General features: G+C 58.6%; 2 protein-coding genes across 2 annotated transcripts; both read right to left on the bottom strand.

Annotated features, from left to right (window-relative positions):
• Nucleotides 1–886: 886 nt before the first annotated feature.
• Nucleotides 887–9516, bottom strand: LOC140000198 (maestro heat-like repeat-containing protein family member 7). Its single transcript, XM_072029994.1, has 18 exons — nt 8942–9516; nt 8258–8328; nt 7987–8115; nt 7486–7629; nt 7121–7210; nt 6930–7034; nt 6537–6708; nt 5616–5722; nt 5108–5257; nt 4732–4886; nt 4232–4370; nt 3820–3957; nt 3465–3641; nt 2953–3108; nt 2582–2683; nt 2270–2372; nt 2017–2076; nt 887–1354 (listed from the first exon to the last, which is right to left on the bottom strand). The coding sequence occupies exons 1-18, from the start codon at nt 9246–9248 to the stop codon at nt 1227–1229; spliced, it is 2433 nt and encodes an 810-aa protein (XP_071886095.1). The 5' UTR covers nt 9249–9516; the 3' UTR covers nt 887–1226.
• A 6882-nt stretch (nt 9517–16398) lies between these two features.
• On the bottom strand, nt 16399–25903 carry LOC113841212 (maestro heat-like repeat family member 5). Its single transcript, XM_072029993.1, has 18 exons — nt 24732–25903; nt 24048–24118; nt 23777–23905; nt 23556–23635; nt 23276–23396; nt 22911–23000; nt 22720–22824; nt 22327–22498; nt 21406–21512; nt 20898–21047; nt 20522–20676; nt 20022–20160; nt 19610–19747; nt 19255–19431; nt 18743–18898; nt 18062–18164; nt 17809–17868; nt 16399–17146 (listed from the first exon to the last, which is right to left on the bottom strand). Exons 1-18 carry the CDS (start codon nt 25144–25146, stop codon nt 17019–17021), a joined length of 2496 nt encoding a protein of 831 aa, XP_071886094.1. The 5' UTR covers nt 25147–25903; the 3' UTR covers nt 16399–17018.

Genomic DNA, 25903 nt, shown 5'->3' with positions numbered 1-25903 from the left:
GCCCCTCGGAGCCTGGCCCCGACCCCATCTCCCTCCCGAGCCCCCCCCCCCCCCCAGGCGGCCCCCACCTGGCAGCCACAACTTGGGGCGCAGCAGCACCTCCAGCGTCGCCCTCTCGGGGCTCTCCTTTGAGCCCCGCACCTCCGCGGGGCCGTACAGCCCGGCCAGCACCGAGGTGTCACCTGCGCGAAGGGGGACACAGAGGGGACGGCACTGCCACCGGGCCCCGAAAAACCCCGGGGACAGAACAATAATGGATGATGCTCAGAGGGCCTTACGAGGCGAGTGAGCTCTCCAGAAACACCTTTTACCCTGATCTCCTGGGAGACAGCAGACTTCTCCATGGGTTGGGTCAGGCCGGCATATGCGGCCCTCTGTTCTGCTCAGAAGGGAGTCACTTATGACAGTAACCCTTCTCTTCTTCTTGATGGAGGTGGTCGTGATACTGGGGAAGGCTGACTTGCCCTAGAAAACCCCTCCAACCTGGATGGACCTTCATGCACATCATCGTTTGTGTGTCCATTACTTCCAGAGTCTGTTGTTTCAGGGCACCTGAAAGGAAGGTGAGGTAGGCAAGGAGGGGTCCGCCTGCTGCCCCGAGCAGATCTAAACTTCCATCCCTTCGTCACTGAGATGCACTCCTTCTGCCTGATGGCCAGAGGGTAGGGGATCCTCCATTTCCTCTGCTGTGTCTGCCTGACGCATCTGTCCCAGGGCTGGCACAGTACAGTTCAACCTTCTCCGACTCCCTGGTGCTCCTCAGCCTGCCCACCTCCTCCCGAAGCTCTGCCAGGAGGCTGAGCAGTTCTTCTACCTGGGCGCACCTACCACAGGTGGACTCACAGGATGGGATGTCAGGAAGAATTTCTTCATGCAAAGGGTGGAACCGGCTGCCCAGGGCACTGCTGGAGTCCCAGGCCTGGAGCTATTAAAGAAATGCGTGGACTTGGCGCTAAGGGCCGTGGTTTTGTGGTGGGCCTGGTGGTGTTAGCTGACGCTTGGACTTGAGCTGAAGGCCCTTTTCCAAGCGCAAGGGTTCTGTGACTCTTTCACTGATTGAGTAGGCACCATGCAGTCACCGGGCCCAGGGAAAAGACGTCCATGGTGGCCTCCAAGTTAGCTCAGCGTCATGGCACCGAGTCACTGTGAAGGAGCTGCTGGAATAACGAGACAACAACCTAGTTCTATTAAATATATATATTGCTCTTTTGAGGACTGCTGCGGGGCTAGCGGCAACACGGCAGTGGAAATCTCCGTCCTGACGTTGCGGTATGCCTTGACGTCAGCATCACGGTGGTTTCAACTGCCCCGGAACGGACCATGGGTTCCGGGTCTTTCTCTGAAGGCCGGAGGACTGCAAAAGAAAGAAGAGCAGAGATGAAAACCCACTCGTTGCAGAGATCCCCAGGCATCCCCTGCAGACCATGCCAGCCCCACTTGACTCTTCCCCAGGCCAGGAGGAGCAAGAGGGACAAAGGAATCCGTTGAAAGCTGCTGCTCAGCAATGTCCCAAATGCAGCCACCAGTCCTTCCCCACCTGCGCACCACAGGTCAAGTGGGGCACCTTCACAAGCTGGTTCCCTCACCACCTGCCTCCATCCCTTGGGAGGATTCACACACTCCAGGAATCTCCTGGACTCTTTCCTCTCGCTATTGTGCTTCCCCATGAGAGCAAGGGCTAGCAATCGTGACCCTGCTCCTAGCTGCTTGTAGGCTGTCTCATCTCCCTCTTCGTCCTGGTTGCGTGCTCTACAACAGGCTCCCACCTTCTGTCAGCCTTACTGTCACCCTTTCCCCTGACTCTTCCTCAGGGACACTCAACCCTTTCAGCGGCACTGCCCAGCTCCAGGCTGGGAGGCCATTCCCTGACACCACAGGCTACCCCGTCTCCTCTCCCTCGTTCCTATGGCTGCATTGCTCCTCCGCCCCGAAGCATTTCCCTGGAGCAGGGCAAGGCACGGGGGCCTCTGCCGCTGTCCCCCCAGCCCTAGCACACCCCCCACTGCCCTCACTCACCTCTGAGGATTTCATTCAGCTTCTCCTCGCTCTGGTCCTCGCAGTAGCGCGCAGCAAGACCTAGACACAGAGACCCCATCAGAGCCCCGCTCCCCAGCACGCTCCCAGCAGCGCAGCCCCTGGCCTGGCCAGCCAGGCTGTGCCCCCTCCTGCACCCTGGAGCAAGGGCCCAGTCGGGGGGCTCTGGGGGCAACAGGGCAGTGCCTGGGGCTGCCAAAGACTGCCCCAAGAGGGACCCAGGGGCTGGGCTCACCAATGAATCTGACGGCCTCAAGTCGCAAGTCGGTCTGAGTGGCCTGCAGGTAGGGCTGGCTCTGCTGCAGGTATTCTTCTACTCTGCCTCTGTCCTGCTGCAGCTGGAGAGAGAGAGAACGCAGGGTCACGGGGCTTGCACACCCTCTCCAGGGTCTCCTCCAGCATCCTGGGGGCAGGGAGGGCAGAGGGGCCTGCAGAAGAGCCCCCTGGGGCTCTGTGCTGGCAGGAAGGGAGCGAGGATGCGGCTGCAGGCAGCGGGCTCTGGCCGGGCACGTTTGCCCAGCTGGGGCAAACCAAGTTGGGTCCTTACCAAGCACTCCCCGATCCTCCACGTCTGTTCTGTCTGGGCCAAGCGCTTCAGCTCCTTGCATCGCAGAAACTCTGCAGTCACGGCGAGAGCTTCCCCAGAGGCCTGCGGAGCAGCAGAGGTTGGGAGGTAGCAGCACAGCCTTGGGAAGGAGACCCTCTGTCCCCTCCTCTTGGCAGGGCTGCGAGCCTTTCCCAGCGCGTTATGGGAGGCTGTGGTGGGGGGCAGTGTGCACTGGGTTCAGTGGCCAAGGCAAGGCCACGGGACAGCCACCATCGGAGGCAGCTCATGCTGCCGGCCAGAGATCCCCCAGAGCAACCCTGTGGCATCAGCACACCCTTGCCCACATAACTGCTCAGCTCTGAGATCTGTACCTTTGCTACGCTCTCACTCTGGTCTCTCATGTGAAAGTAGAGTGGGAGAAGGCTCCTGTGAACTGTCCTCTTCATTTCCTTCTTCCTTTGCCGCAGCACAGCCTCCACCACGGTTTGGAAGAGGCAGATGGAGTGCTCCCGCATGTGGCTGGACTCCTGGCAGGGAGGAGGACAGGAGGAATTTCAGCATTAGCATGGCCGATGTGAAGGGAGCTCCCAGCACTGTGAGATGCTTCAGCGCTGGATCCTTCCCAGAGGAGCTGCTCAGGGGCAGCTGCAAGGCCTGGTGCCCGTGAAGGGCAACGCAATCGGTTGCCATCGCAGGCTGCCCGCCAGCCACCCCACTTTCGCCACCAGCCGCACCAGCCATGCCCAAGCAGAGCTCCCCAGCGCCTGGGCTGACGAGGAGACTGGGAAGGCCCTGCCTGAGTGCTGCCCACAGGGCCGGGCTGAAGGGCAGCCCTCGTTACAGGGGGCCCAGCTGAGGGCTCGGGCTCCCGCAGCACACTTACGTGGTCAAAGAATGGCAGGAGCTTCTCAGCCAGCTGCAGAGCCGGGCCACTGGCCTTCCTCCTCTCCACATGAGCCATCACGTTTTTCAGCACAAGCAGGGCCTTCAGCACCACGTCTGTGTTGGTGTCCTGCAGGGCCTCCAGGATGTCTGGCAGCAAGACCTGAATTTCCCTTGCCTGTAGGAAAGACACCATTTCCCTTCCGTGAGGCAGTGAGAGACCACCCTGGGCAAAGGGCTCTGGTTCCTGAGCACCAGCCTCCTGCCTTGCTTCCTGGCAGCGGGGAGGGACGGGAGGGCAGAAGAGCAAAGCCCCAGGCTGCCAACATGGCTTTGCTTGACGATGGCCCGCTCACCTTCTCAGGGCTCTCTGACACGGTGCAGAGCCCTTTCAGAACCAAAAAGCGCATCATTGGTCTTGGGTGCCTCAGGTAGCTCTGGAGGTGCACTGGGTTAACAAAGTCCTCCTCAGAAATGTGATTCTGGGCCAGCATCTGCAAGAAAGAGCAGTGAGAGCCTGGCAGGGCCTGCAGGGCTCCCTGCAGCCTCTTCTTCTCCCACCTTTGGGCAGGGATGGGGCAGCGCCAGCTGGCACCAAAGAGGCACCAGGCGCGGGGAGCTACGGGGGCTTGCCGGCCCCAGGGACCATGTGTCCGTACGTCCTGCGGGAGCTGGCAGTTTGGGGGTAGATGGGCACAGGGCTGTGCCTGTGTGCCTGAAGGGGCACACGTAGCCCTGCTGTGAGCAAGGTTTCATCTGGGAACTCACAGCCAAGCGACGGATGCAGGTGTCTTTGGTGACTTCGGTGCACCAGTTGCGCAGCGGCAAGTCTTCCATCATGATGTTTAAAACCCTCTCCAAGGTCTGCGGCATGGCCAGGATCACCTCCCACATGGCCAGGTCAGTGCTGCAAGCCCAGAATACTCTGTCAGTGAGGCTGCCTCAGCCGCAGGGCCACAAACTGGGCCAGCCCCGGAGGACCCAGGCTGTACTGCAGCCCCTGTGACTTGGGGAGCACTGAGGGCCCAGCCTGGGCAGGCAGGAGGGGGCTGAGCTGGTGTTCCCTGGGGGCAGGGGGACTCTGGGCTGCCTTGGACAGCTGGGCTGCTGCAGCCCTGGCTGGCCCAGTAGGGCTGGAACACATTGGTGGGAAGGAGGGCTGTGCTCCTTGGGGATGTCCTGCTCTTTGCCATTGGTGTGGCAAGCAGAGAGTCTCCAGGTGCATCTCCCAACACGGAACAAGCCCTCAAGGATGTTAAGGCCAGGACCTGTCACGTGGCGGAGAGAACTGCAGCAGGTTCTTGACTTCTTCCCTGGACATCTTTTTGGTCATCTGGAGAAGCAGGGAGTCCAGGCACTGCCGCGCCAATGCCGTGTGGATGCTGCCCAGGTTTCTCCTGATGCACTCCATGGTCTTTGGCACCTTGGGGGACAAAGTGGGAATGGTGTTGCCAGCAGACAGCAGCCATTGTCACAGCTGCCAATCAAACTTTGGCCCCTTCCATTGCTCTCTGCTGGCTTCAGGTGGCTTCTGGAGCCCAAGAGACCCCGATGTGCGAGGGAGGCAGGGAGGGAGGCAGGGAAGGAGAGAGGAACCACGCCTGGAAGAGCTCAAGGGCAGGGCCATGGCCACAGGCCACTTACATCTTTCAGCCAGTAGAAAGGGTCCTCCAAGGCTGCGTCCAGCACGCTGCAGGCCCCCTGCTTGTCATGGATGCTGGAGTCTTGTAAAGCTTCAAGGGCTGTGAGGATGATGTCCAGCCTCTCATCAGGGAAGAGATGTCCTCCAAACCCCTGTGGGAAGAAGGAGGAGCGAAGACATGCCTCACTGAGTGTCCCAAGGGTGCTGCTTAGCTGAGCAGCAAGGGCAGCTCTGGAGAGAGGGCCCTCGGGGGAAGGGGTGAGGATGGGGCATATGGGGCCAGAGTGCTGGCCCTGCAGGTAACCAGGGCTTGCTGGTGGCCAGGAGGGTGGAGCTGCTGCCGGGACACAGGGGAGCAGCCTTCGCATAGCCCCAGCCTGGGGACAAGAGGAACCCTCTCAGCAGGGCGAGTGAGGCCGTGCCAGCCCCACCGGTTCTGGACCCCTTTGCTCACACGAGATGCCTGCTGATGCTGCGGACAAGATCCCCAGCAAGGCCAGAGCTCATTACCTTGGCAATTTCACACGGAGTTGATGTTGTAGAAAATGGAAGTTTTGCATACTCCAATTTCTTGTGTCTCACTGCATAATATAGCATGTCCTCTCTCAATATGCATTCTAAACAGGGGGCAACAGCGAAGAGTCAGTAGGGAAGAGCATCTTTGCCAACAAGCTTGCCAAATGGTGAAAAGCACTTTCACTAGGAATGGCTGAGGAGGGAGGCTCAGACCCACGGCGAGGAGAGTGGTGGGCAGGGATGTAAAGCACAAGGTGAGGAGTGCTGGGAGCAAGAGGGACCTCAGGGATGATGCAGAAGGAGGAGAAGCAATGGCGTTGGGTGCCGTGGGGGTAGCAGCGTGTCACAGACCCCCTTCTGCTCGGGGTCAGGATGTGCAGGAAGCCCCCTGACACCTGCCTTTAAGACGGCAGGGAGCAAACAGTCAGGGAGCATTCTGGAGGGCGTCACCATCCCTGGTGATGCACGGCTGGCTCTGCTGTTCACTCCTCGGGGAAGATGCCGTTTGGGAAGTGCTCATCGATCGATGGCTTAGACTGGGGGACACCACAAAACAGCGTGGTAGGTGATCTGGGGAGGGTTGGGAAGGACAGCAGCAGAGAACTGCTCCTGGACGGCAGGTGAGCGTCTAGCTTCTGCGGAAAACGATAGCCAGAATGCTGCGGGAAGCTGCTGTGAGGAGCAGAGGAGGCCAGGGAACCTGGCAGAATTCCGTGGGCAGCCTCCACCAAGCACAAAAACAATCCTTCACAATACTCACAGAATCACAGAATGTCTAGGTTGGAAGAGACCTCAAGATCATCGAGTCCAACCTCTAACCTAACACTAACAGTCCCCACTAAACTCGGGGAAAACAAGTAGACAAATCAGTAGATGTTTGTGTGCAGACGGACGCTGCCCACCACACCTTCTTACCTCTTCCTTTTCTGATGATTTTGTATATGTGAGAAAGAGTTTCTAAAGCTGTGAATCTGATGGAATCTTTGTCACTGGTGAAAATGAAGAGGATGCCCAGCAGCTGTCCCAGGATGGGGATGTAGAGCTCTGTGGGCTCATCATCGCTATAGTTTTCATAGTCATCTGTGATCTGGGTGAGGAAGGGAGGAGAGACAAAGGGCTTAGTGGAGGCAGAGCCAGCCCCTGAGATAGCAGGGCCTGGGGAGGGAAGAGCAGGGGCGAAGGAGGGACGAAGACCCTCGATTCACGGTTCTGAGGCACTCACGTGCATCGAGGCTTGCCTCACAGGCACCCCTGAGTGGCAGGATGCTCTGGGATGCAGGAAAGGGTGGAGGGTTCCTTGTGCCTTACCTCGCTCACAAAATAACTGATGATGAAATCACCCAGCCTCTCAATCCTCCTCACAGCGCTCTCACGCACAGCTGAGTCTTTGGAGACAGCAAAGTCCAGCATCACCTGTGAGGAGAGAAGTTGCTGGGTTGACAGTGGTCTGCAAATGAGACCTGAGAGGATTCTTTGGAAATTCTTTGCAAATGCCAAACCTTCAACATATTCTCCAACTCTATGCTGACACTGGTGTTGGCACAGTTGCGTACGAAGACCTCCAGCATGGTGTCCATGGCTTTCATAGTCTGCAGGGAGGACAGAAGAGCATCGAATTATTTCTGTGGCCCTCCTCACCCCCAGGAGCTGGCTCTGAGCCCCTCGGGAGTTCAGGGGTGGCTTTGGGGCTAAAAAGCTGCTGTGTGCAGACCTCCTGCAGCACAAGATCAGGTCGGGGAAGGGGCGAGGCTGGGAAAGCAAATCTGGGCCCCGGCCCTGCACTGGTCTCTGGTTGTGTCAGCACGGGGAAGCAAGGCAGCAGCTCAGCAGGACTGGGGGTGCTGGTACCTCACCCAGCACATACCTTGGCGTAGAGCACTCCTGTCTCTGGCACATCCGACTCCGGAGGCAGAAAGAAGATGCTCTTGCAGCACATGTTTAGGAGACTCTCCTTTTTGCCACACAGTGCTGTTGGTATGGTGTTGCTGAAGAAAAGAGAGAGAGGAGCCTGTTGGACGCAGTGCCTCGAGGCTTATGAAGGAGGACACGGACCTCCCTTGGCCAGGCATCCCTGGGAGGGACGGGCAGCCTCCCTGCCAGCTTCAGGGCCACCAGGACATTGCCACCAGGGGCTGGGCACGCACCTGAGGAGGGCGACAGTCTCCATGGCCTTCTGCCGGAATGCTGTGCGCAAGCTGTCCATGGGCTCCTTTTCCAGCAGCGCCTGCAGAGCACAAGCAGGATGAGACCTTGGAGCCGCCGGCACCCAGCAGCAGCAGAGCCAGCGCTGCCCCAGCCCTCGCCTCCCAGGGGGCTGGTGCCGGGGGGCCTTGCCCCTTCCCCAACCCGCTGCGCATCCTCTCACCATGATGTTCTCCACCAGCTTATGTTTGCTGCAGAAGCCATGCAAGTTCATCGGCACACCCCTCTCTGTGACACATGTGCACAGATCGCAGATTTTGCTGAGGAACAGCATCTTCTGCTCCTCGTCGTCCTGGCAGCCACAAAGACACCAACAGAGCATTAGGGGGACACCCACGGCCAGCAGGACCAAAGCCTTGAGGGGTCTGGGGCTGTGTGGGACCCCTGGAGGGCAGCGCCAGGAGCACAGCTGTGATGCAAGCGGCTGCCATTACCTTTTCTGTGCCTCTGACATACGCCCTGATGAATTCCACGGCCTTGTCTCTGCACAGTTTCCATGCCTTACCTGGAAAGGAGGAAAGCAAAGAGTGCTGCAGAGAGGGGCTGAATGCAGGGGTGAGGAGAGGAAGGGCCCCAGCCCCAGAAGGCCGTGGGGAGGCCGTGGGGATGCCCAGAGGCTGCAGCAGCTCCACTGGGAAGAGAGGCTGAGGGAGCTGGGCTTGTGGAGCCTGGAGAAGGCTGCGGGGGGACCTCGCTGCGGCCTCCCAGTGCCCAAAGGGGCCTCCAGGAAAGCTGGGGGGGGATCTTCATCATGGACTGCAGCGACAGGACAAGGGGTGACGGCCTTAACCTCAAAGAGGGCAGGTTTCTTTCGGACAGGCAGGGATTTCTCTCCTTCACGCCCAGGGCAGTGAGGCCTTGGCGCAGGCTGCGGTGCCCCCTCCCTGGCACTGCCCACGGCCAGGCTGGGTGGGCTTTGGGCAGCCTGGGCTGGGGGGAAGCATCGTGATCGCCGAGGTCCCCCCCAGCCCAAAGCGTCCTGGCATTCTGTGGTGCTGCGGAGGAAGCTCGGCCCCGTCAGCCCAAGCGCCGCTTTACCCAGGGAAGGAGTCCTGGAGTCAGGCAGGGGTCTCTGTGTCCCCAACCCTCCCCACCCCATCCCGAAGACCCTGACTCACTGGGATCCAGCCACTGTACGTCGTCCTGGCTCTCCTCTACCTGGCTGCTGCCCGCTGCCTGAGCAATGGCGTCTGCCGGGCTGCTGTCCTCTTCCGGCAAAAAGGCCTCAACTGGGGTTCTTTCCACTGCCAGCAAGCTGTCCTCTGCTGGCCGGTTGCTGCCCCTAGAAGACCAGGTCTCCTGCCAGGCCAGCCTGGGCTGCCTGGGGGGCATGCCTCCCTCCTCATCCCCTTCAGAAGCAGCCTCTGGAGTGGGAGAGTTCTCAGATAGAAACCGGCGGCTCCTCCGGGCGGGCGGTTGCGGCATTGTGGGACGTGGGCTATGCTCGGGGACTCCTCGAAGGCCCTGTGCTCCTGCCCTGTCCGTCACTGCCGTGCACCGACACTGAGGGTCCGAGCCACCGCTGCGCTCTTATAAGGCGGAGCCCTGGGGTGTCACCAAGTGACGTCACAATGGGTGCCACTGTGACACGCGCCTGGGCTGGGTGGGCACCCATTGTGACGTCACTTGGTGACACCCCAGGGTGCTGCCTGACGCGAGTGCAGCCGTGGCTCGGACAGCGTGCACTGGGTTCAGTGGCCAAGGCAAGGCCACGGGACTGCCACTATCGGAGGCAGCTCACAATGAGAGAGATCCCAGAGATCACAGCCAGAGATCAGAGGCTGGACTCGATGATCTTGAGGTCTCTTCCAACCTAGAAATTCTGTGATCCCCCAGAGCAACCCTGTGGCATCAGCACACCCTTGCCCACATAACTGCTCAGCTCTGAGATCTGTACCTTTGCTACGCTCTCACTCTGGTCTCTCATGTGAAAGTAGAGTGGGAGAAGGCTCCTGTGCACTGTCCTCTTCATTTCCTTCTTCCTTTGCCGCAGCACATCCTCCACCATGGCTTGGAAGAGGCAAATGGAGTGCTCCTGCACCTGGCTGGATGCCTGGCAGGGAGCAGGACAGGAGGAATTTCAGCATTAGCGTGGCTGATGTGAAGGGAGCTCCCAGCACTGTGAGATGCTTCAGCGCTGGATCCTTCCCAGAGGAGCTGCTCAGGGGCAGCTGCAAGGCCTGGTGCCCGTGAAGGGCAACGCAATCGGTTGCCATCGCAGGCTGCCCGCCAGCCACCCCACTTTCGCCACCAGCCGCTTTTTGTTTTGAATTCTAGCGCTTTCTGTCACTGTTACGCAGTATTTGTGTGTTCTGGGATATCGTGGTTGTTTAGCATTGCTCTTTACTGCTTAGGTGTCTGTGCACAGACAACAACAACAGTACGACTTCTCCCTTTCAGTCTGGAAGACGTTTATCCATCTTGCAAAACCATTGTTGTATTTGGCATAATTGTTGGCAGTTTCTGCAGGAAAAAGCTTGAACTTGAAGACAACGGGTCCACCCACACAGCCCTTTCAAAGCAGTTAACTTTAGTCTGTCAGTAGTTTTCCTTGAGAACCATTTTGGGAGTGGGAGGACTATGAAGGGAAGGTGCTTTTCTAAGTCTTTCACTTGCTCTCTCCCTCTACAGCCAGTCATGCACGGTGATAGTGGTTGTTCCATCCTTGGAGAGAAATTTAAGTATATAACAAGAGTTTGAGACTTCTCTCTAGTCACACTCTAATCTCTTTTTAACTAATGCGCTTGAGCATCTGTAACTGGGGAGATTTCTGCCTGTGCCAGTTTTACACTGAGTCAAATTCTCTGGTCTCTTCCTGTAAAAGATGATTTCTGAGTTGTCCGAATTCCTCCGAAATCTGCGTGAGGCGTCCATGGTCCAAGTCAGGTGTTCCCGGTATACGCTGGATATTCACTCTTCACATTGAAGATCCTTGAACCCATTTATCTTAGAGTTGCTTGTGCTTAAGAACAGATAAAATGTGTTGTGCTGATCAGTCTGCCTTAAAAAGAGAGTGCCTCTTTTTTTTAGGCACTGGTCATCTCGATCTCTTTTTCCACATCTGATAAAGAGTTAGAACGGACACACTCTGTTCTGCCTGTGAGAGGATTATTTAGATTCAGGGAGGCCGCTCCTGAAAAAAAAAAAAAAAAAGAGATCTTTTAGCTCGAGAAGGGATTTATTTCTAATCTCATGGCCTGTGAACTTTTGTAACTTAACATTTAATTTATTATTTGGGACCAATTCCCCTTTTTGGGAAACAACTCCCCATTTGGGGAAAATATTCCCTTGTTTGGGGAAATTTCCCCCTTTTTTGGGAAAATTCCCCTGTTTGGGGGAAAAACTCCCTCTTTCTGGGTAACAACAACATACTTTTAGGAACAATTCCCCCTTTTTGGGGAAATTTTTTCCCCAAAAAGGGGGAGTTTTTCTCCAAAATTGAGATTTTTTCTCCAAAGGGGGGAGTTTTTCCCACAAAGGGAGCAATTGTTGCCAAAAAACGGGGAATTATTACCAAAAGGGGGGAGTTGTTCCCCAAAAACGGGGGAATTTTCCCCAAAAAGGTGGCATTGTTACCTAAATAAGGGGAGTCATTCCCAAAAAGTGGGAGTTGTTTACAAAAAGTGGGAAGTTTTGCCAAGAGAGGTGGAATTGTCCCCAAAAGGGGATGTCTTTGAGGTCTTGTGTGGGGTCTCCTGTGAGACAGGAGGGGTCTGGACCCCTCGTTTTTGGGGTCTCCACCAGCACTGGGGTGGGCCTGAGGGCTTGGCTGCTGGTTTGGCTCTGGGGTAACCGGGACAGGGTCCGGATCGGCCCCCTGAGGGGTTCAGGGGCTGCTCTGCTCCCTCTGCGCCTGCCCTAGAGCACCTCGACTCCCCCCAGCAGCCCCTAGCTTTTCTGGGACCACCCCCCCCCCGGTGCTGTTTTGTGTGGGGTGGGGGCGAGAAATGGGGGCTGGAGGCGCTCAGCTCTGCTCTTAGCTCTGCTCTTCCCCTTGTTATACATGAGGTCTCAACTCAATCTGAACTTTGTAATATTTATAAAACAAATATTTCTAAAAGGTATAAAAGCTATAAAAGGTATAAAAGGCAAGTAAACAGCGCTGGGTGTGCGGGGAGTCTACGCTCCACCAGCACGCACACACGAACATCAAACATTCTAAATATACAGAACATTGCTTTACATACTAAACCCAAGTATGCCTATACATACGTACAATCAGGAAAGGTAACAAACAATCCTCCAAGTTCCACGACTCAACTGTCTCCATTTTCCACTCCTTTTCCTGATTACTAACAAGTCTCCGTTTTCCATTCCTTTTGAACAATATGTCTTGCTTTATGTTGTCAAGCAACTCGGTCCTCAGGCCCTATGGATCCCGTTCTTCCCAAATCGAAGACAAGCATATCCAGCTCCTTCTCAAGGCCATAGGGCCTGGGCCAAAAGGCACATCCAGGTCACCATGGGCGTAACAGCAAAAGCCTTCGATGGCTGTAGCAGCAGAGGGGCCGATGGCGTGGCAGAAGGAGCAGTAAAGGAGCCCGCAGCTCCCTCACAGTCTGGCAAACCACACGTTTCTGACTGTGGTCCCACAGGGCTCTTTAAGGCCTCAGAGACTGCTCGCCAGGTGCCGAGCAATCCCACTGCAACCTTGTCGTTTCTAGTTGCAGAGTCCCACACCTTGACCTCAGTTTGGTCCCATGTTTCAGGATCATAAACTGTCCGATTGTTAATAAGGAGAATAAGCTGTGAGGTGACCAGGACAGTCTTTGTTCCTAAGGACGTATGATTCCCCATAATGCGCAGCTGCTTAGCAGCGAGGGGCAGTTGTGTGCTGGCTCCGCTTCTCTCAGCTCGAGCTTCTCTCCAGCTCTGGCGCGCCTGTTTCCAGTACGAGCTTCTCTGAGCAGTTTGCTGAGTTTGGCCGAACCTATCTTCATGAGGCAATCAAAATGCCTGTTCCCGTCCTGGTCTCCATTCTGCCAGCCTGTTCCTCTTCACTTCTTTTTCCTGCTTCTTTATTGATGTAACTTCATCGTGTTGCCTTTTTTTCTTCTTCTTTCTTGAGGGCAGGCTCCCCTCTTATCCCCTTCTCTCCACAGCAGTTCTTTTCAAAACAACTTTTCATTGCTCAAACAACTTTGAATGTAACAACAACAGCAAACACCCAGGAGCTTCCATGCCTTACTGGCTGGAGAACAAGAAACCCAAGCCTGCGTGGAGTCTCCTGAATCACCCTTCTTGGTTCCCTCTAAACTCTTTTACATTCCTGATGGCCTCCTCGTTAAGGGTCTAATTTTATCTCAACCACAGGGCTTTCCAAGCCCCATGGCCACACTCCCAAATCTCCCCCTTCTTTATTAATATCAACCATTTTCTCCACACGAATTACCACTCCATATATCACAATCCCTCATCTTCTTTTGAGTATCATTAATCCGTGTCTTGTTTTCAGATTTGGCCAAGGCCAATTGAACCAGAAGAGAATGCTTTCACAATATTCTCTGCAAGATTTATAAACAAGTTTTTAGCAATTATTGGACTCCCATATCTAGAATATTTCACCCAACTCATTGTTCCACACAATGTATACTAATCATCCCCAGCAGCATCACATACATCAAATTTGATTGATCAAAGTAGATAACCAATCCTCTAGGTATAGAGGATTATATATACTTGCAGTGCCGCCTCTTCTGCAAGTGGGGGCTGCACGCCAGTGAGGGGGGCACAGGGTCATAACGGGTGACAACATCGACATCCACTACGCCACCAAGGGCCTGCAAGGTGCGTCCCCAGAGTGTCCCCAAGGTGCCCCCAAGGTGTCTGCAAAGTGTCCCCAAATAGCCGCCAAGGTGTCCCCAAAGTGTCCCCAACCTGTCCCCTCCCTTTTGTCGCCCCCCCCAGGCTGACCCAAGCTGCACCTCGAGGTGTGGCACCAGGGCTCCCTGGGGCATAGCGAGCTGATGGGCTTCAGCTCCTGCCAGATCCCCAGCACCCCGGGGTGCCACGCGCTGACCTGCGTCACCTGGCGGCCCCAGGGGACCTGGCGGGAGCGCCTGAGCCAATTTTGGCTGGGGGGGGGGGGGCCCCCAACCGCTTACCCCCGACCCCGGTTACGGCGACCGCATTCGGCTGCGCACCGGGGCCGCCGGCACCGTGCGCCTGGAGCTCGGCGTCATCCTGGGCCACTTCGAGCGCTACGGGGTGCAGTGCTGAGCCCCCCCCCCGCGGGGGGGACACAGGGGAGCACCGAGCACCCCCAAGACCGACGCCCCTCCCCCCAACTCCACCAGCCCCGGTACTTGGGGGTCTCGGGACTGGTGCAGGATGGAGACGCGGGGAAGGGGCCCGGGGAAAAGGGTCTTTTTGGGACAGGGGGGGGTACTGCTGGGGGGGGGTCCTGGTTGGGAAGGGGGTTCTGGGGGGGCAATTGGGGGTGGGGGTTAATGAGGGGGGCTGGAGGGGGTAATTAGTGGGGATGGGGGAAATTGGAGGACTGGTTGGGGTAATTATTGGGGTGGGGGCGATTGGGGGTGCTGGTGGGGTAATTATTTGGGATGGGGGGCAATTTGGGGGGTCTGTAGGGGGCAATTGGGGGACTGGGGGGGTAATAATTGGTGATGGGGCAATTGGGGGGGCAATGGGGGGAGAAGGGAGTAAGGGGATGTAAAAGGGGGGGCGGGGGTGCAGTGGGGGGGGCGTGGGGCAATAGGGGGGGTCAGACAGGGCAATTGGGGGGGTCAGACGGGGCAATTGGGGGAACAAGAGGGTGGGGGGGGCTGCGATGGGCTTGGGATGTGCAGTGCAAGGGGGTGGGGAGCTCCTTGGAGGGGGTGCAGAAACCCCTGGGGGGGGACATGGACCCCCCCTCTGGGGTGGGGTGACACCGTGTGTGTGTGTCCCCATGTCCCCCCCCCCCCGTGTCCCCGCAGGGCATGGCGGAGCTGCACGTCATCAGGCAGCTGGTGGGGGCCAGCGGCTTCCCCCAGCGCAGCCTCTTTTGCAAGTGGGGGCTGCACGCCGGTGAGGGGGGGGCACAGGGTGACAACAGGTGACAACATCGACGTCCACTACGTCACCAAGGGCCTGCAAGGTGCGTCCCCAGAGTGTCCCCATATTGTCCCCAGGGTGTCCCCAAATAGCTCCCAAGGTGTGTCCCCAAATAGCCCCCAAGGTGTCCCCAATGTGCCTCCAGATTGTCCCCAAATTATCCCCAGAGTGTCCCCAAAGTGTCACAAAATAGCCCCCAAGGAGGGGGCTCCCCTCTGGAGCTCTCCTCAGGCCCTCCCCCCGGTACCCGCACGTCCCTCGGGAGCCCCCTGAGCACCCCCAGACCCTTCTGAGCACCCCCAGAGCCCTCCTTAGGGCTCTCCCCTGCACTCCCGCATCCCTTGGGAGCTCTTTGACCACCCCTGAAGCCCTCTGAGCACCCCCAGACCCCTCTGAGCATTCCCAGAGTCCCCAAAGCCCTCCTCAGGGCTCCCCCCATTACACCCCCTGCCCCTCAGGAGCCCCCTGAGCACCCCCAGAGCCCTCCTCAGGACTCCCCCCTGCACCCCCACATCCCTCGGGAGCCCTTTGACCACCCCCGGAGCTCTCTGAGCACCCCCAGAGCCCCCTGAACACCCCCGAAGACCCTCTCAGGGTTCCCCCCATTACCCCCCCACCCCTCAGGATCCCCCTGAGCACCCCCAAACCCCTCCGAGCATCCCCAGAGCCCCCTAAGCCCCCCCGTAGCCCTCCTCAGGGCTCCCCCTGTTACCTTCCTGTCCCCTCAGGATCCCCCTGAGCATCCCCAAACCCCTCTGAGCACCCCCGGAGCCCTCTGAGCACCTCAGGAGCCCCATAAACCCCTATAGCCCCCCCTCAGGGCTCCCCCCGTTTCCCCCCTGTTCCTCAGGATCCCCCTGAGCACCCCCAGACCCCTCAGAGCACTCCCGGACCCCACCCCCTCGGCCCCCCCCACGCCCCTCGGAGCCTGGCCCCGACCCCATCTCCCTCCCGAGCCCCCCCCCCCCCCCAGGCGGCCCCCACCTGGCAGCCACAACTTGGGGCGCAGCAGCACCTCCAGCGTCGCCCTCTCGGGGCTCTCCTTTGAGCCCCGCACCTCCGCGGGGCCGTACAGCCCGGCCAGCACCGAGGTGTCACCTGCGCGAAGGGGGACACAGAGGGGACGGCACTGCCACCGGGCCCCGAAAAACCCCGGGGACAGAACAATAATGGATGATGCTCAGAGGGCCTTACGGGGCGAGTGAGCTCTCCAGAAACACCTTTTACCCTGATCTCCTGGGAGACAGCAGACTTCTCCATGGGTTGGGTCAGGCCGGCATATGCGGCCCTCTGTTCTGCTCAGAAGGGAGTCACTTATGACAGTAACCCTTCTCTTCTTCTTGATGGAGGTGGTCGTGATACTGGGGAAGGCTGACTTGCCCTAGAAAACCCCTCCAACCTGGATGGACCTTCATGCACATCATCGTTTGTGTGTCCATTACTTCCAGAGTCTGTTGTTTCAGGGCACCTGAAAGGAAGGTGAGGTAGGCAAGGAGGGGTCCGCCTGCTGCCCCGAGCAGATCTAAACTTCCATCCCTTCGTCACTGAGATGCACTCCTTCTGCCTGATGGCCAGAGGGTAGGGGATCCTCCATTTCCTCTGCTGTGTCTGCCTGACGCATCTGTCCCAGGGCTGGCACAGTACAGTTCAACCTTCTCCAACTCCCTGGTGCTCCTCAGCCTGCCCACCTCCTCCCGAAGCTCTGCCAGGAGGCTGAGCAGTTCTTCTACCTGGGCGCACCTACCACAGGTGGACTCACAGGATGGGATGTCAGGAAGAATTTCTTCATGCAAAGGGTGGAACCGGCTGCCCAGGGCACTGCTGGAGTCCCAGGCCTGGAGCTATTAAAGAAATGCGTGGACTTGGCGCTAAGGGCCGTGGTTTTGTGGTGGGCCTGGTGGTGTTAGCTGACGCTTGGACTTGAGCTGAAGGCCCTTTTCCAAGCGCAAGGGTTCTGTGACTCTTTCACTGATTGAGTAGGCACCATGCAGTCACCGGGCCCAGGGAAAAGACGTCCATGGTGGCCTCCAAGTTAGCTCAGCGTCATGGCACCGAGTCACTGTGAAGGAGCTGCTGGAATAACGAGACAACAACCTAGTTCTATTAAATATATATATTGCTCTTTTGAGGACTGCTGCGGGGCTAGCGGCAACACGGCAGTGGAAATCTCCGTCCTGACGTTGCGGTATGCCTTGACGTCAGCATCACGGTGGTTTCAACTGCCCCGGCACGGACCATGGGTTCCGGGTCTTTCTCTGAAGGCCGGAGGACTGCAAAAGAAAGAAGAGCAGAGATGAAAACCCACTCGTTGCAGAGATCCCCAGGCATCCCCTGCAGACCATGCCAGCCCCACTCGACTCTTCCCCAGGCCAGGAGGAGCAAGAGGGACAAAGGAATCCGTTGAAAGCTGCTGCTCAGCAATGTCCCAAATGCAGCCACCAGTCCTTCCCCACCTGCGCACCACAGGTCAAGTGGGGCACCTTCACAAGCTGGTTCCCTCACCACCTGCCTCCATCCCTTGGGAGGATTCACACACTCCAGGAATCTCCTGGACTCTTTCCTCTCGCTATTGTGCTTCCCCATGAGAGCAAGGGCTAGCAATCGTGACCCTGCTCCTAGCTGCTTGTAGGCTGTCTCATCTCCCTCTTCGTCCTGGTTGCGTGCTCTACAACAGGCTCCCACCTTCTGTCAGCCTTACTGTCACCCTTTCCCCTGACTCTTCCTCAGGGACACTCAACCCTTTCAGCGGCACTGCCCAGCTCCAGGCTGGGAGGCCATTCCCTGACACCACAGGCTACCCCGTCTCCTCTCCCTCGTTCCTATGGCTGCATTGCTCCTCCGCCCCGAAGCATTTCCCTGGAGCAGGGCAAGGCACGGGGGCCTCTGCCGCTGTCCCCCCAGCCCTAGCACACCCCCCACTGCCCTCACTCACCTCTGAGGATTTCATTCAGCTTCTCCTCGCTCTGGTCCTCGCAGTAGCGCGCAGCAAGACCTAGACACAGAGACCCCATCAGAGCCCCGCTCCCCAGCACGCTCCCAGCAGCGCAGCCCCTGGCCTGGCCAGCCAGGCTGTGCCCCCTCCTGCACCCTGGAGCAAGGGCCCAGTCGGGGGGCTCTGGGGGCAACAGGGCAGTGCCTGGGGCTGCCAAAGACTGCCCCAAGAGGGACCCAGGGGCTGGGCTCACCAATGAATCTGACGGCCTCAAGTCGCAAGTCGGTCTGAGTGGCCTGCAGGTAGGGCTGGCTCTGCTGCAGGTATTCTTCTACTCTGCCTCTGTCCTGCTGCAGCTGGAGAGAGAGAACGCAGGGTCACGGGGCTTGCACACCCTCTCCAGGGTCTCCTCCAGCATCCTGGGGGCAGGGAGGGCAGAGGGGCCTGCAGAAGAGCCCCCTGGGGCTCTGTGCTGGCAGGAAGGGAGCGAGGATGCGGCTGCAGGCAGCGGGCTCTGGCCGGGCACGTTTGCCCAGCTGGGGCAAACCAAGTTGGGTCCTTACCAAGCACTCCCCGATCCTCCACGTCTGTTCTGTCTGGGCCAAGCGCTTCAGCTCCTTGCATCGCAGAAACTCTGCAGTCACGGCGAGAGCTTCCCCAGAGGCCTGCGGAGCAGCAGAGGTTGGGAGGTAGCAGCACAGCCTTGGGAAGGAGACCCTCTGTCCCCTCCTCTTGGCAGGGCTGCGAGCCTTTCCCAGCGCGTTATGGGAGGCTGTGGTGGGGGGCAGTGTGCACTGGGTTCAGTGGCCAAGGCAAGGCCACGGGACAGCCACCATCGGAGGCAGCTCATGCTGCCGGCCAGAGATCCCCCAGAGCAACCCTGTGGCATCAGCACACCCTTGCCCACATAACTGCTCAGCTCTGAGATCTGTACCTTTGCTACGCTCTCACTCTGGTCTCTCATGTGAAAGTAGAGTGGGAGAAGGCTCCTGTGAACTGTCCTCTTCATTTCCTTCTTCCTTTGCCGCAGCACAGCCTCCACCACGGTTTGGAAGAGGCAGATGGAGTGCTCCCGCATGTGGCTGGACTCCTGGCAGGGAGGAGGACAGGAGGAATTTCAGCATTAGCATGGCCGATGTGAAGGGAGCTCCCAGCACTGTGAGATGCTTCAGCGCTGGATCCTTCCCAGAGGAGCTGCTCAGGGGCAGCTGCAAGGCCTGGTGCCCATGAAGGGCAACGCAATCGGTTGCCATCGCAGGCTGCCCGCCAGCCACCCCACTTTCGCCACCAGCCGCACCAGCCATGCCCAAGCAGAGCTCCCCAGCGCCTGGGCTGACGAGGAGACTGGGAAGGCCCTGCCTGAGTGCTGCCCACAGGGCCGGGCTGAAGGGCAGCCCTCGTTACAGGGGGCCCAGCTGAGGGCTCGGGCTCCCGCAGCACACTTACGTGGTCAAAGAATGGCAGGAGCTTCTCAGCCAGCTGCAGAGCCGGGCCACTGGCCTTCCTCCTCTCCACATGAGCCATCACGTTTTTCAGCACAAGCAGGGCCTTCAGCACCACGTGTGTGTTGGTGTCCTGCAGGGCCTCCAGGATGTCTGGCAGCAAGACCTGAATTTCCCTTGCCTGTAGGAAAGACACCATTTCCCTTCCGTGAGGCAGTGAGAGACCACCCTGGGCAAAGGGCTCTGGTTCCTGAGCACCAGCCTCCTGCCTTGCTTCCTGGCAGCGGGGAGGGACGGGAGGGCAGAAGAGCAAAGCCCCAGGCTGCCAACATGGCTTTGCTTGACGATGGCCCGCTCACCTTCTCAGGGCTCTCTGACACGGTGCAGAGCCCTTTCAGAACCAAAAAGCGCATCATTGGTCTTGGGTGCCTCAGGTAGCTCTGGAGGTGCACTGGGTTAACAAAGTCCTCCTCAGAAATGTGATTCTGGGCCAGCATCTGCAAGAAAGAGCAGTGAGAGCCTGGCAGGGCCTGCAGGGCTCCCTGCAGCCTCTTCTTCTCCCACCTTTGGGCAGGGATGGGGCAGCGCCAGCTGGCACCAAAGAGGCACCAGGCGCGGGGAGCTACGGGGGCTTGCCGGCCCCAGGGACCATGTGTCCGTACGTCCTGCGGGAGCTGGCAGTTTGGGGGTAGATGGGCACAGGGCTGTGCCTGTGTGCCTGAAGGGGCACACGTAGCCCTGCTGTGAGCAAGGTTTCATCTGGGAACTCACAGCCAAGCGACGGATGCAGGTGTCTTTGGTGACTTCGGTGCACCAGTTGCGCAGCGGCAAGTCTTGCATCATGATGTTTAAAACCCTCTCCAAGGTCTGCGGCATGGCCAGGATCACCTCCCACATGGCCAGGTCAGTGCTGCAAGCCCAGAATACTCTGTCAGTGAGGCTGCCTCAGCCGCAGGGCCACAAACTGGGCCAGCCCCGGAGGACCCAGGCTGTACTGCAGCCCCTGTGACTTGGGGAGCACTGAGGGCCCAGCCTGGGCAGGCAGGAGGGGGCTGAGCTGGTGTTCCCTGGGGGCAGGGGGACTCTGGGCTGCCTTGGACAGCTGGGCTGCTGCAGCCCTGGCTGGCCCAGTAGGGCTGGAACACATTGGTGGGAAGGAGGGCTGTGCTCCTTGGGGATGTCCTGCTCTTTGCCATTGGTGTGGCAAGCAGAGAGTCTCCAGGTGCATCTCCCAACACGGAACAAGCCCTCAAGGATGTTAAGGCCAGGACCTGTCACGTGGCGGAGAGAACTGCAGCAGGTTCTTGACTTCTTCCCTGGACATCTTTTTGGTCATCTGGAGAAGCAGGGAGTCCAGGCACTGCCGCGCCAATGCCGTGTGGATGCTGCCCAGGTTTCTCCTGATGCACTCCATGGTCTTTGGCACCTTGGGGGACAAAGTGGGAATGGTGTTGCCAGCAGACAGCAGCCATTGTCACAGCTGCCAATCAAACTTTGGCCCCTTCCATTGCTCTCTGCTGGCTTCAGGTGGCTTCTGGAGCCCAAGAGACCCCGATGTGCGAGGGAGGCAGGGAGGGAGGCAGGGAAGGAGAGAGGAACCACGCCTGGAAGAGCTCAAGGGCAGGGCCATGGCCACAGGCCACTTACATCTTTCAGCCAGTAGAAAGGGTCCTCCAAGGCTGCGTCCAGCACGCTGCAGGCCCCCTGCTTGTCATGGATGCTGGAGTCTTGTAAAGCTTCAAGGGCTGTGAGGATGATGTCCAGCCTCTCATCAGGGAAGAGATGTCCTCCAAACCCCTGTGGGAAGAAGGAGGAGCGAAGACATGCCTCACTGAGTGTCCCAAGGGTGCTGCTTAGCTGAGCAGCAAGGGCAGCTCTGGAGAGAGGGCCCTCGGGGGAAGGGGTGAGGATGGGGCATATGGGGCCAGAGTGCTGGCCCTGCAGGTAACCAGGGCTTGCTGGTGGCCAGGAGGGTGGAGCTGCTGCCGGGACACAGGGGAGCAGCCTTCGCATAGCCCCAGCCTGGGGACAAGAGGAACCCTCTCAGCAGGGCGAGTGAGGCCGTGCCAGCCCCACCGGTTCTGGACCCCTTTGCTCACACGAGATGCCTGCTGATGCTGCGGACAAGATCCCCAGCAAGGCCAGAGCTCATTACCTTGGCAATTTCACACGGAGTTGATGTTGTAGAAAATGGAAGTTTTGCATACTCCAATTTCTTGTGTCTCACTGCATAATATAGCATGTCCTCTCTCAATATGCATTCTAAACAGGGGGCAACAGCGAAGAGTCAGTAGGGAAGAGCATCTTTGCCAACAAGCTTGCCAAATGGTGAAAAGCACTTTCACTAGGAATGGCTGAGGAGGGAGGCTCAGACCCACGGCGAGGAGAGTGGTGGGCAGGGATGTAAAGCACAAGGTGAGGAGTGCTGGGAGCAAGAGGGACCTCAGGGATGATGCAGAAGGAGGAGAAGCAATGGCGTTGGGTGCCGTGGGGGTAGCAGCGTGTCACAGACCCCCTTCTGCTCGGGGTCAGGATGTGCAGGAAGCCCCCTGACACCTGCCTTTAAGACGGCAGGGAGCAAACAGTCAGGGAGCATTCTGGAGGGCGTCACCATCCCTGGTGATGCACGGCTGGCTCTGCTGTTCACTCCTCGGGGAAGATGCCGTTTGGGAAGTGCTCATCGATCGATGGCTTAGACTGGGGGACACCACAAAACAGCGTGGTAGGTGATCTGGGGAGGGTTGGGAAGGACAGCAGCAGAGAACTGCTCCTGGACGGCAGGTGAGCGTCTAGCTTCTGCGGAAAACGATAGCCAGAATGCTGCGGGAAGCTGCTGTGAGGAGCAGAGGAGGCCAGGGAACCTGGCAGAATTCCGTGGGCAGCCTCCACCAAGCACAAAAACAATCCTTCACAATACTCACAGAATCACAGAATGTCTAGGTTGGAAGAGACCTCAAGATCATCGAGTCCAACCTCTAACCTAACACTAACAGTCCCCACTAAACTCGGGGAAAACAAGTAGACAAATCAGTAGATGTTTGTGTGCAGACGGACGCTGCCCACCACACCTTCTTACCTCTTCCTTTTCTGATGATTTTGTATATGTGAGAAAGAGTTTCTAAAGCTGTGAATCTGATGGAATCTTTGTCACTGGTGAAAATGAAGAGGATGCCCAGCAGCTGTCCCAGGATGGGGATGTAGAGCTCTGTGGGCTCATCATCGCTATAGTTTTCATAGTCATCTGTGATCTGGGTGAGGAAGGGAGGAGAGACAAAGGGCTTAGTGGAGGCAGAGCCAGCCCCTGAGATAGCAGGGCCTGGGGAGGGAAGAGCAGGGGCGAAGGAGGGACGAAGACCCTCGATTCACGGTTCTGAGGCACTCACGTGCATCGAGGCTTGCCTCACAGGCACCCCTGAGTGGCAGGATGCTCTGGGATGCAGGAAAGGGTGGAGGGTTCCTTGTGCCTTACCTCGCTCACAAAATAACTGATGATGAAATCACCCAGCCTCTCAATCCTCCTCACAGCGCTCTCACGCACAGCTGAGTCTTTGGAGACAGCAAAGTCCAGCATCACCTGTGAGGAGAGAAGTTGCTGGGTTGACAGTGGTCTGCAAATGAGACCTGAGAGGATTCTTTGGAAATTCTTTGCAAATGCCAAACCTTCAACATATTCTCCAACTCTATGCTGACACTGGTGTTGGCACAGTTGCGTACGAAGACCTCCAGCATGGTGTCCATGGCTTTCATAGTCTGCAGGGAGGACAGAAGAGCATCGAATTATTTCTGTGGCCCTCCTCACCCCCAGGAGCTGGCTCTGAGCCCCTCGGGAGTTCAGGGGTGGCTTTGGGGCTAAAAAGCTGCTGTGTGCAGACCTCCTGCAGCACAAGATCAGGTCGGGGAAGGGGCGAGGCTGGGAAAGCAAATCTGGGCCCCGGCCCTGCACTGGTCTCTGGTTGTGTCAGCACGGGGAAGCAAGGCAGCAGCTCAGCAGGACTGGGGGTGCTGGTACCTCACCCAGCACATACCTTGGCGTAGAGCACTCCTGTCTCTGGCACATCCGACTCCGGAGGCAGAAAGAAGATGCTCTTGCAGCACATGTTTAGGAGACTCTCCTTTTTGCCACACAGTGCTGTTGGTATGGTGTTGCTGAAGAAAAGAGAGAGAGGAGCCTGTTGGACGCAGTGCCTCGAGGCTTATGAAGGAGGACACGGACCTCCCTTGGCCAGGCATCCCTGGGAGGGACGGGCAGCCTCCCTGCCAGCTTCAGGGCCACCAGGACATTGCCACCAGGGGCTGGGCACGCACCTGAGGAGGGCGACAGTCTCCATGGCCTTCTGCCGGAATGCTGTGCGCAAGCTGTCCATGGGCTCCTTTTCCAGCAGAGCCTGCAGAGCACAAGCAGGATGAGACCTTGGAGCCGCCGGCACCCAGCAGCAGCAGAGCCAGCGCTGCCCCAGCCCTCGCCTCCCAGGGGGCTGGTGCCGGGGGGCCTTGCCCCTTCCCCAACCCGCTGTGCATCCTCTCACCATGATGTTCTCCACCAGCTTATGTTTGCTGCAGAAGCCATGCAAGTTCATCGGCACACCCCTCTCTGTGACACATGTGCACAGATCGCAGATTTTGCTGAGGAACAGCATCTTCTGCTCCTCGTCGTCCTGGCAGCCACAAAGACACCAACAGAGCATTAGGGGGACACCCACGGCCAGCAGGACCAAAGCCTTGAGGGGTCTGGGGCTGTGTGGGACCCCTGGAGGGCAGCGCCAGGAGCACAGCTGTGATGCAAGCGGCTGCCATTACCTTTTCTGTGCCTCTGACATACGCCCTGATGAATTCCACGGCCTTGTCTCTGCACAGTTTCCATGCCTTACCTGGAAAGGAGGAAAGCAAAGAGTGCTGCAGAGAGGGGCTGAATGCAGGGGTGAGGAGAGGAAGGGCCCCAGCCCCAGAAGGCCGTGGGGAGGCCGTGGGGATGCCCAGAGGCTGCAGCAGCTCCACTGGGAAGAGAGGCTGAGGGAGCTGGGCTTGTGGAGCCTGGAGAAGGCTGCGGGGGGACCTCGCTGCGGCCTCCCAGTGCCCAAAGGGGCCTCCAGGAAAGCTGGGGGGGGATCTTCATCATGGACTGCAGCGACAGGACAAGGGGTGACGGCCTTAACCTCAAAGAGGGCAGGTTTCTTTCGGACAGGCAGGGATTTCTCTCCTTCACGCCCAGGGCAGTGAGGCCTTGGCGCAGGCTGCGGTGCCCCCTCCCTGGCACTGCCCACGGCTAGGCTGGGTGGGCTTTGGGCAGCCTGGGCTGGGGGGAAGCATCGTGATCGCCGAGGTCCCCCCCAGCCCAAAGCGTCCTGGCATTCTGTGGTGCTGCGGAGGAAGCTCGGCCCCGTCAGCCCAAGCGCCGCTTTACCCAGGGAAGGAGTCCTGGAGTCAGGCAGGGGTCTCTGTGTCCCCAACCCTCCCCACCCCATCCCGAAGACCCTGACTCACTGGGATCCAGCCACTGTACGTCGTCCTGGCTCTCCTCTACCCGGCTGCTGCCCGCTGCCTGAGCAATGGCGTCTGCCGGGCTGCTGTCCTCTGCCGGCAAAATGTCCTCTGCCAGGCTGTTGTCCTCTGCCGGCAATATGTCCTCTACCGAGGTGCTGTCCTCTGCCAGCAAGCTGTCTTCTGACAGGCTACTGTCCTCTTCCGGGAAAAAGGCCTCGACTGGGGTTCTTTCCACTGCCAGCAAGCTGTCCTCTGCTGGCCGGTTGCTGCCCCTAGAAGACCAGGTCTCCTGCCAGGCCAGCCTGGGCTGCCTGGGGGGCATGCCTCCCTCCTCATCCCCTTCAGAAGCAGCCTCTGGAGTGGGAGAGTTCTCAGATAGAAACCGGCGGCTCCTCCGGGCGGGCGGTTGCGGCATTGTGGGACGTGGGCTATGCTCGGGGACTCCTCGAAGGCCCTGTGCTCCTGCCCTGTCCGTCACTGCCGTGCACCGACACTGAGGGTCCGAGCCACGGCTGCGCTCTTATAAGGCGGAGCCCTGGGGTGTCACCAAGTGACGTCACAATGGGTGCCACTGTGACACACGCCTGGGCTGGGTGGGCACCCATTGTGACGTCACTTGGTGACACCCCAGGGTGCTGCCTGACGCGAGTGCAGCCGTGGCTCGGACAGCGTGCACTGGGTTCAGTGGCCAAGGCAAGGCCACGGGACTGCCACTATCGGAGGCAGCTCACAATGAGAGAGATCCCAGAGATCACAGCCAGAGATCAGAGGCTGGACTCGATGATCTTGAGGTCTCTTCCAACCTAGAAATTCTGTGATCCCCCAGAGCAACCCTGTGGCATCAGTACACCCTTGCCCACATAACTGCTCAGCTCTGAGATCTGTACCTTTGCTACGCTCTCACTCTGGTCTCTCATGTGAAAGTAGAGTGGGAGAAGGCTCCTGTGCACTGTCCTCTTCATTTCCTTCTTCCTTTGCCGCAGCACAGCCTCCACCATGGCTTGGAAGAGGCAAATGGAGTGCTCCCGCACCTGGCTGGATGCCTGGCAGGGAGCAGGACAGGAGGAATTTCAGCATTAGCGTGGCTGATGTGAAGGGAGCTCCCAGCACTGTGAGATGCTTCAGCGCTGGATCCTTCCCAGAGGAGCTGCTCAGGGGCAGCTGCAAGGCCT

This window comes from Anas platyrhynchos, chromosome 33 (genome assembly GCF_047663525.1).
Source record: "Anas platyrhynchos isolate ZD024472 breed Pekin duck chromosome 33, IASCAAS_PekinDuck_T2T, whole genome shotgun sequence".
Taxonomy (NCBI): domain Eukaryota; kingdom Metazoa; phylum Chordata; class Aves; order Anseriformes; family Anatidae; genus Anas; species Anas platyrhynchos.
Note: the sequence above shows the minus strand (reverse complement) of the source record. Positions and strands in the feature narration are given on the sequence as shown.

Excerpts from the sequence above, each read along its gene's own strand:
- LOC140000198 (XM_072029994.1), bottom strand. The coding sequence starts at position 9,248 with ATGCCGCAACCGCCCGCCCGGAGGAGCCGCCGGTTTCTATCTGAGAAC. Across the intron at positions 3,958-4,231 it reads CCTGCATCCGTCGCTTGGCT|ATGCTGGCCCAGAATCACAT; the intron begins GTGAGTTCCCAG and ends TCTTTCTTGCAG. Across the intron at positions 3,109-3,464 it reads TCCTGCCATTCTTTGACCAC|GAGTCCAGCCACATGCGGGA; the intron begins GTAAGTGTGCTG and ends CCTCCCTGCCAG.
- LOC113841212 (XM_072029993.1), bottom strand. The coding sequence starts at position 25,146 with ATGCCGCAACCGCCCGCCCGGAGGAGCCGCCGGTTTCTATCTGAGAAC. Across the intron at positions 21,513-22,326 it reads AATCATCAGAAAAGGAAGAG|AATGCATATTGAGAGAGGAC; the intron begins GTAAGAAGGTGT and ends CCCCCTGTTTAG. Across the intron at positions 17,147-17,808 it reads GCTGAATGAAATCCTCAGAG|TCCTCCGGCCTTCAGAGAAA; the intron begins GTGAGTGAGGGC and ends TTTCTTTTGCAG.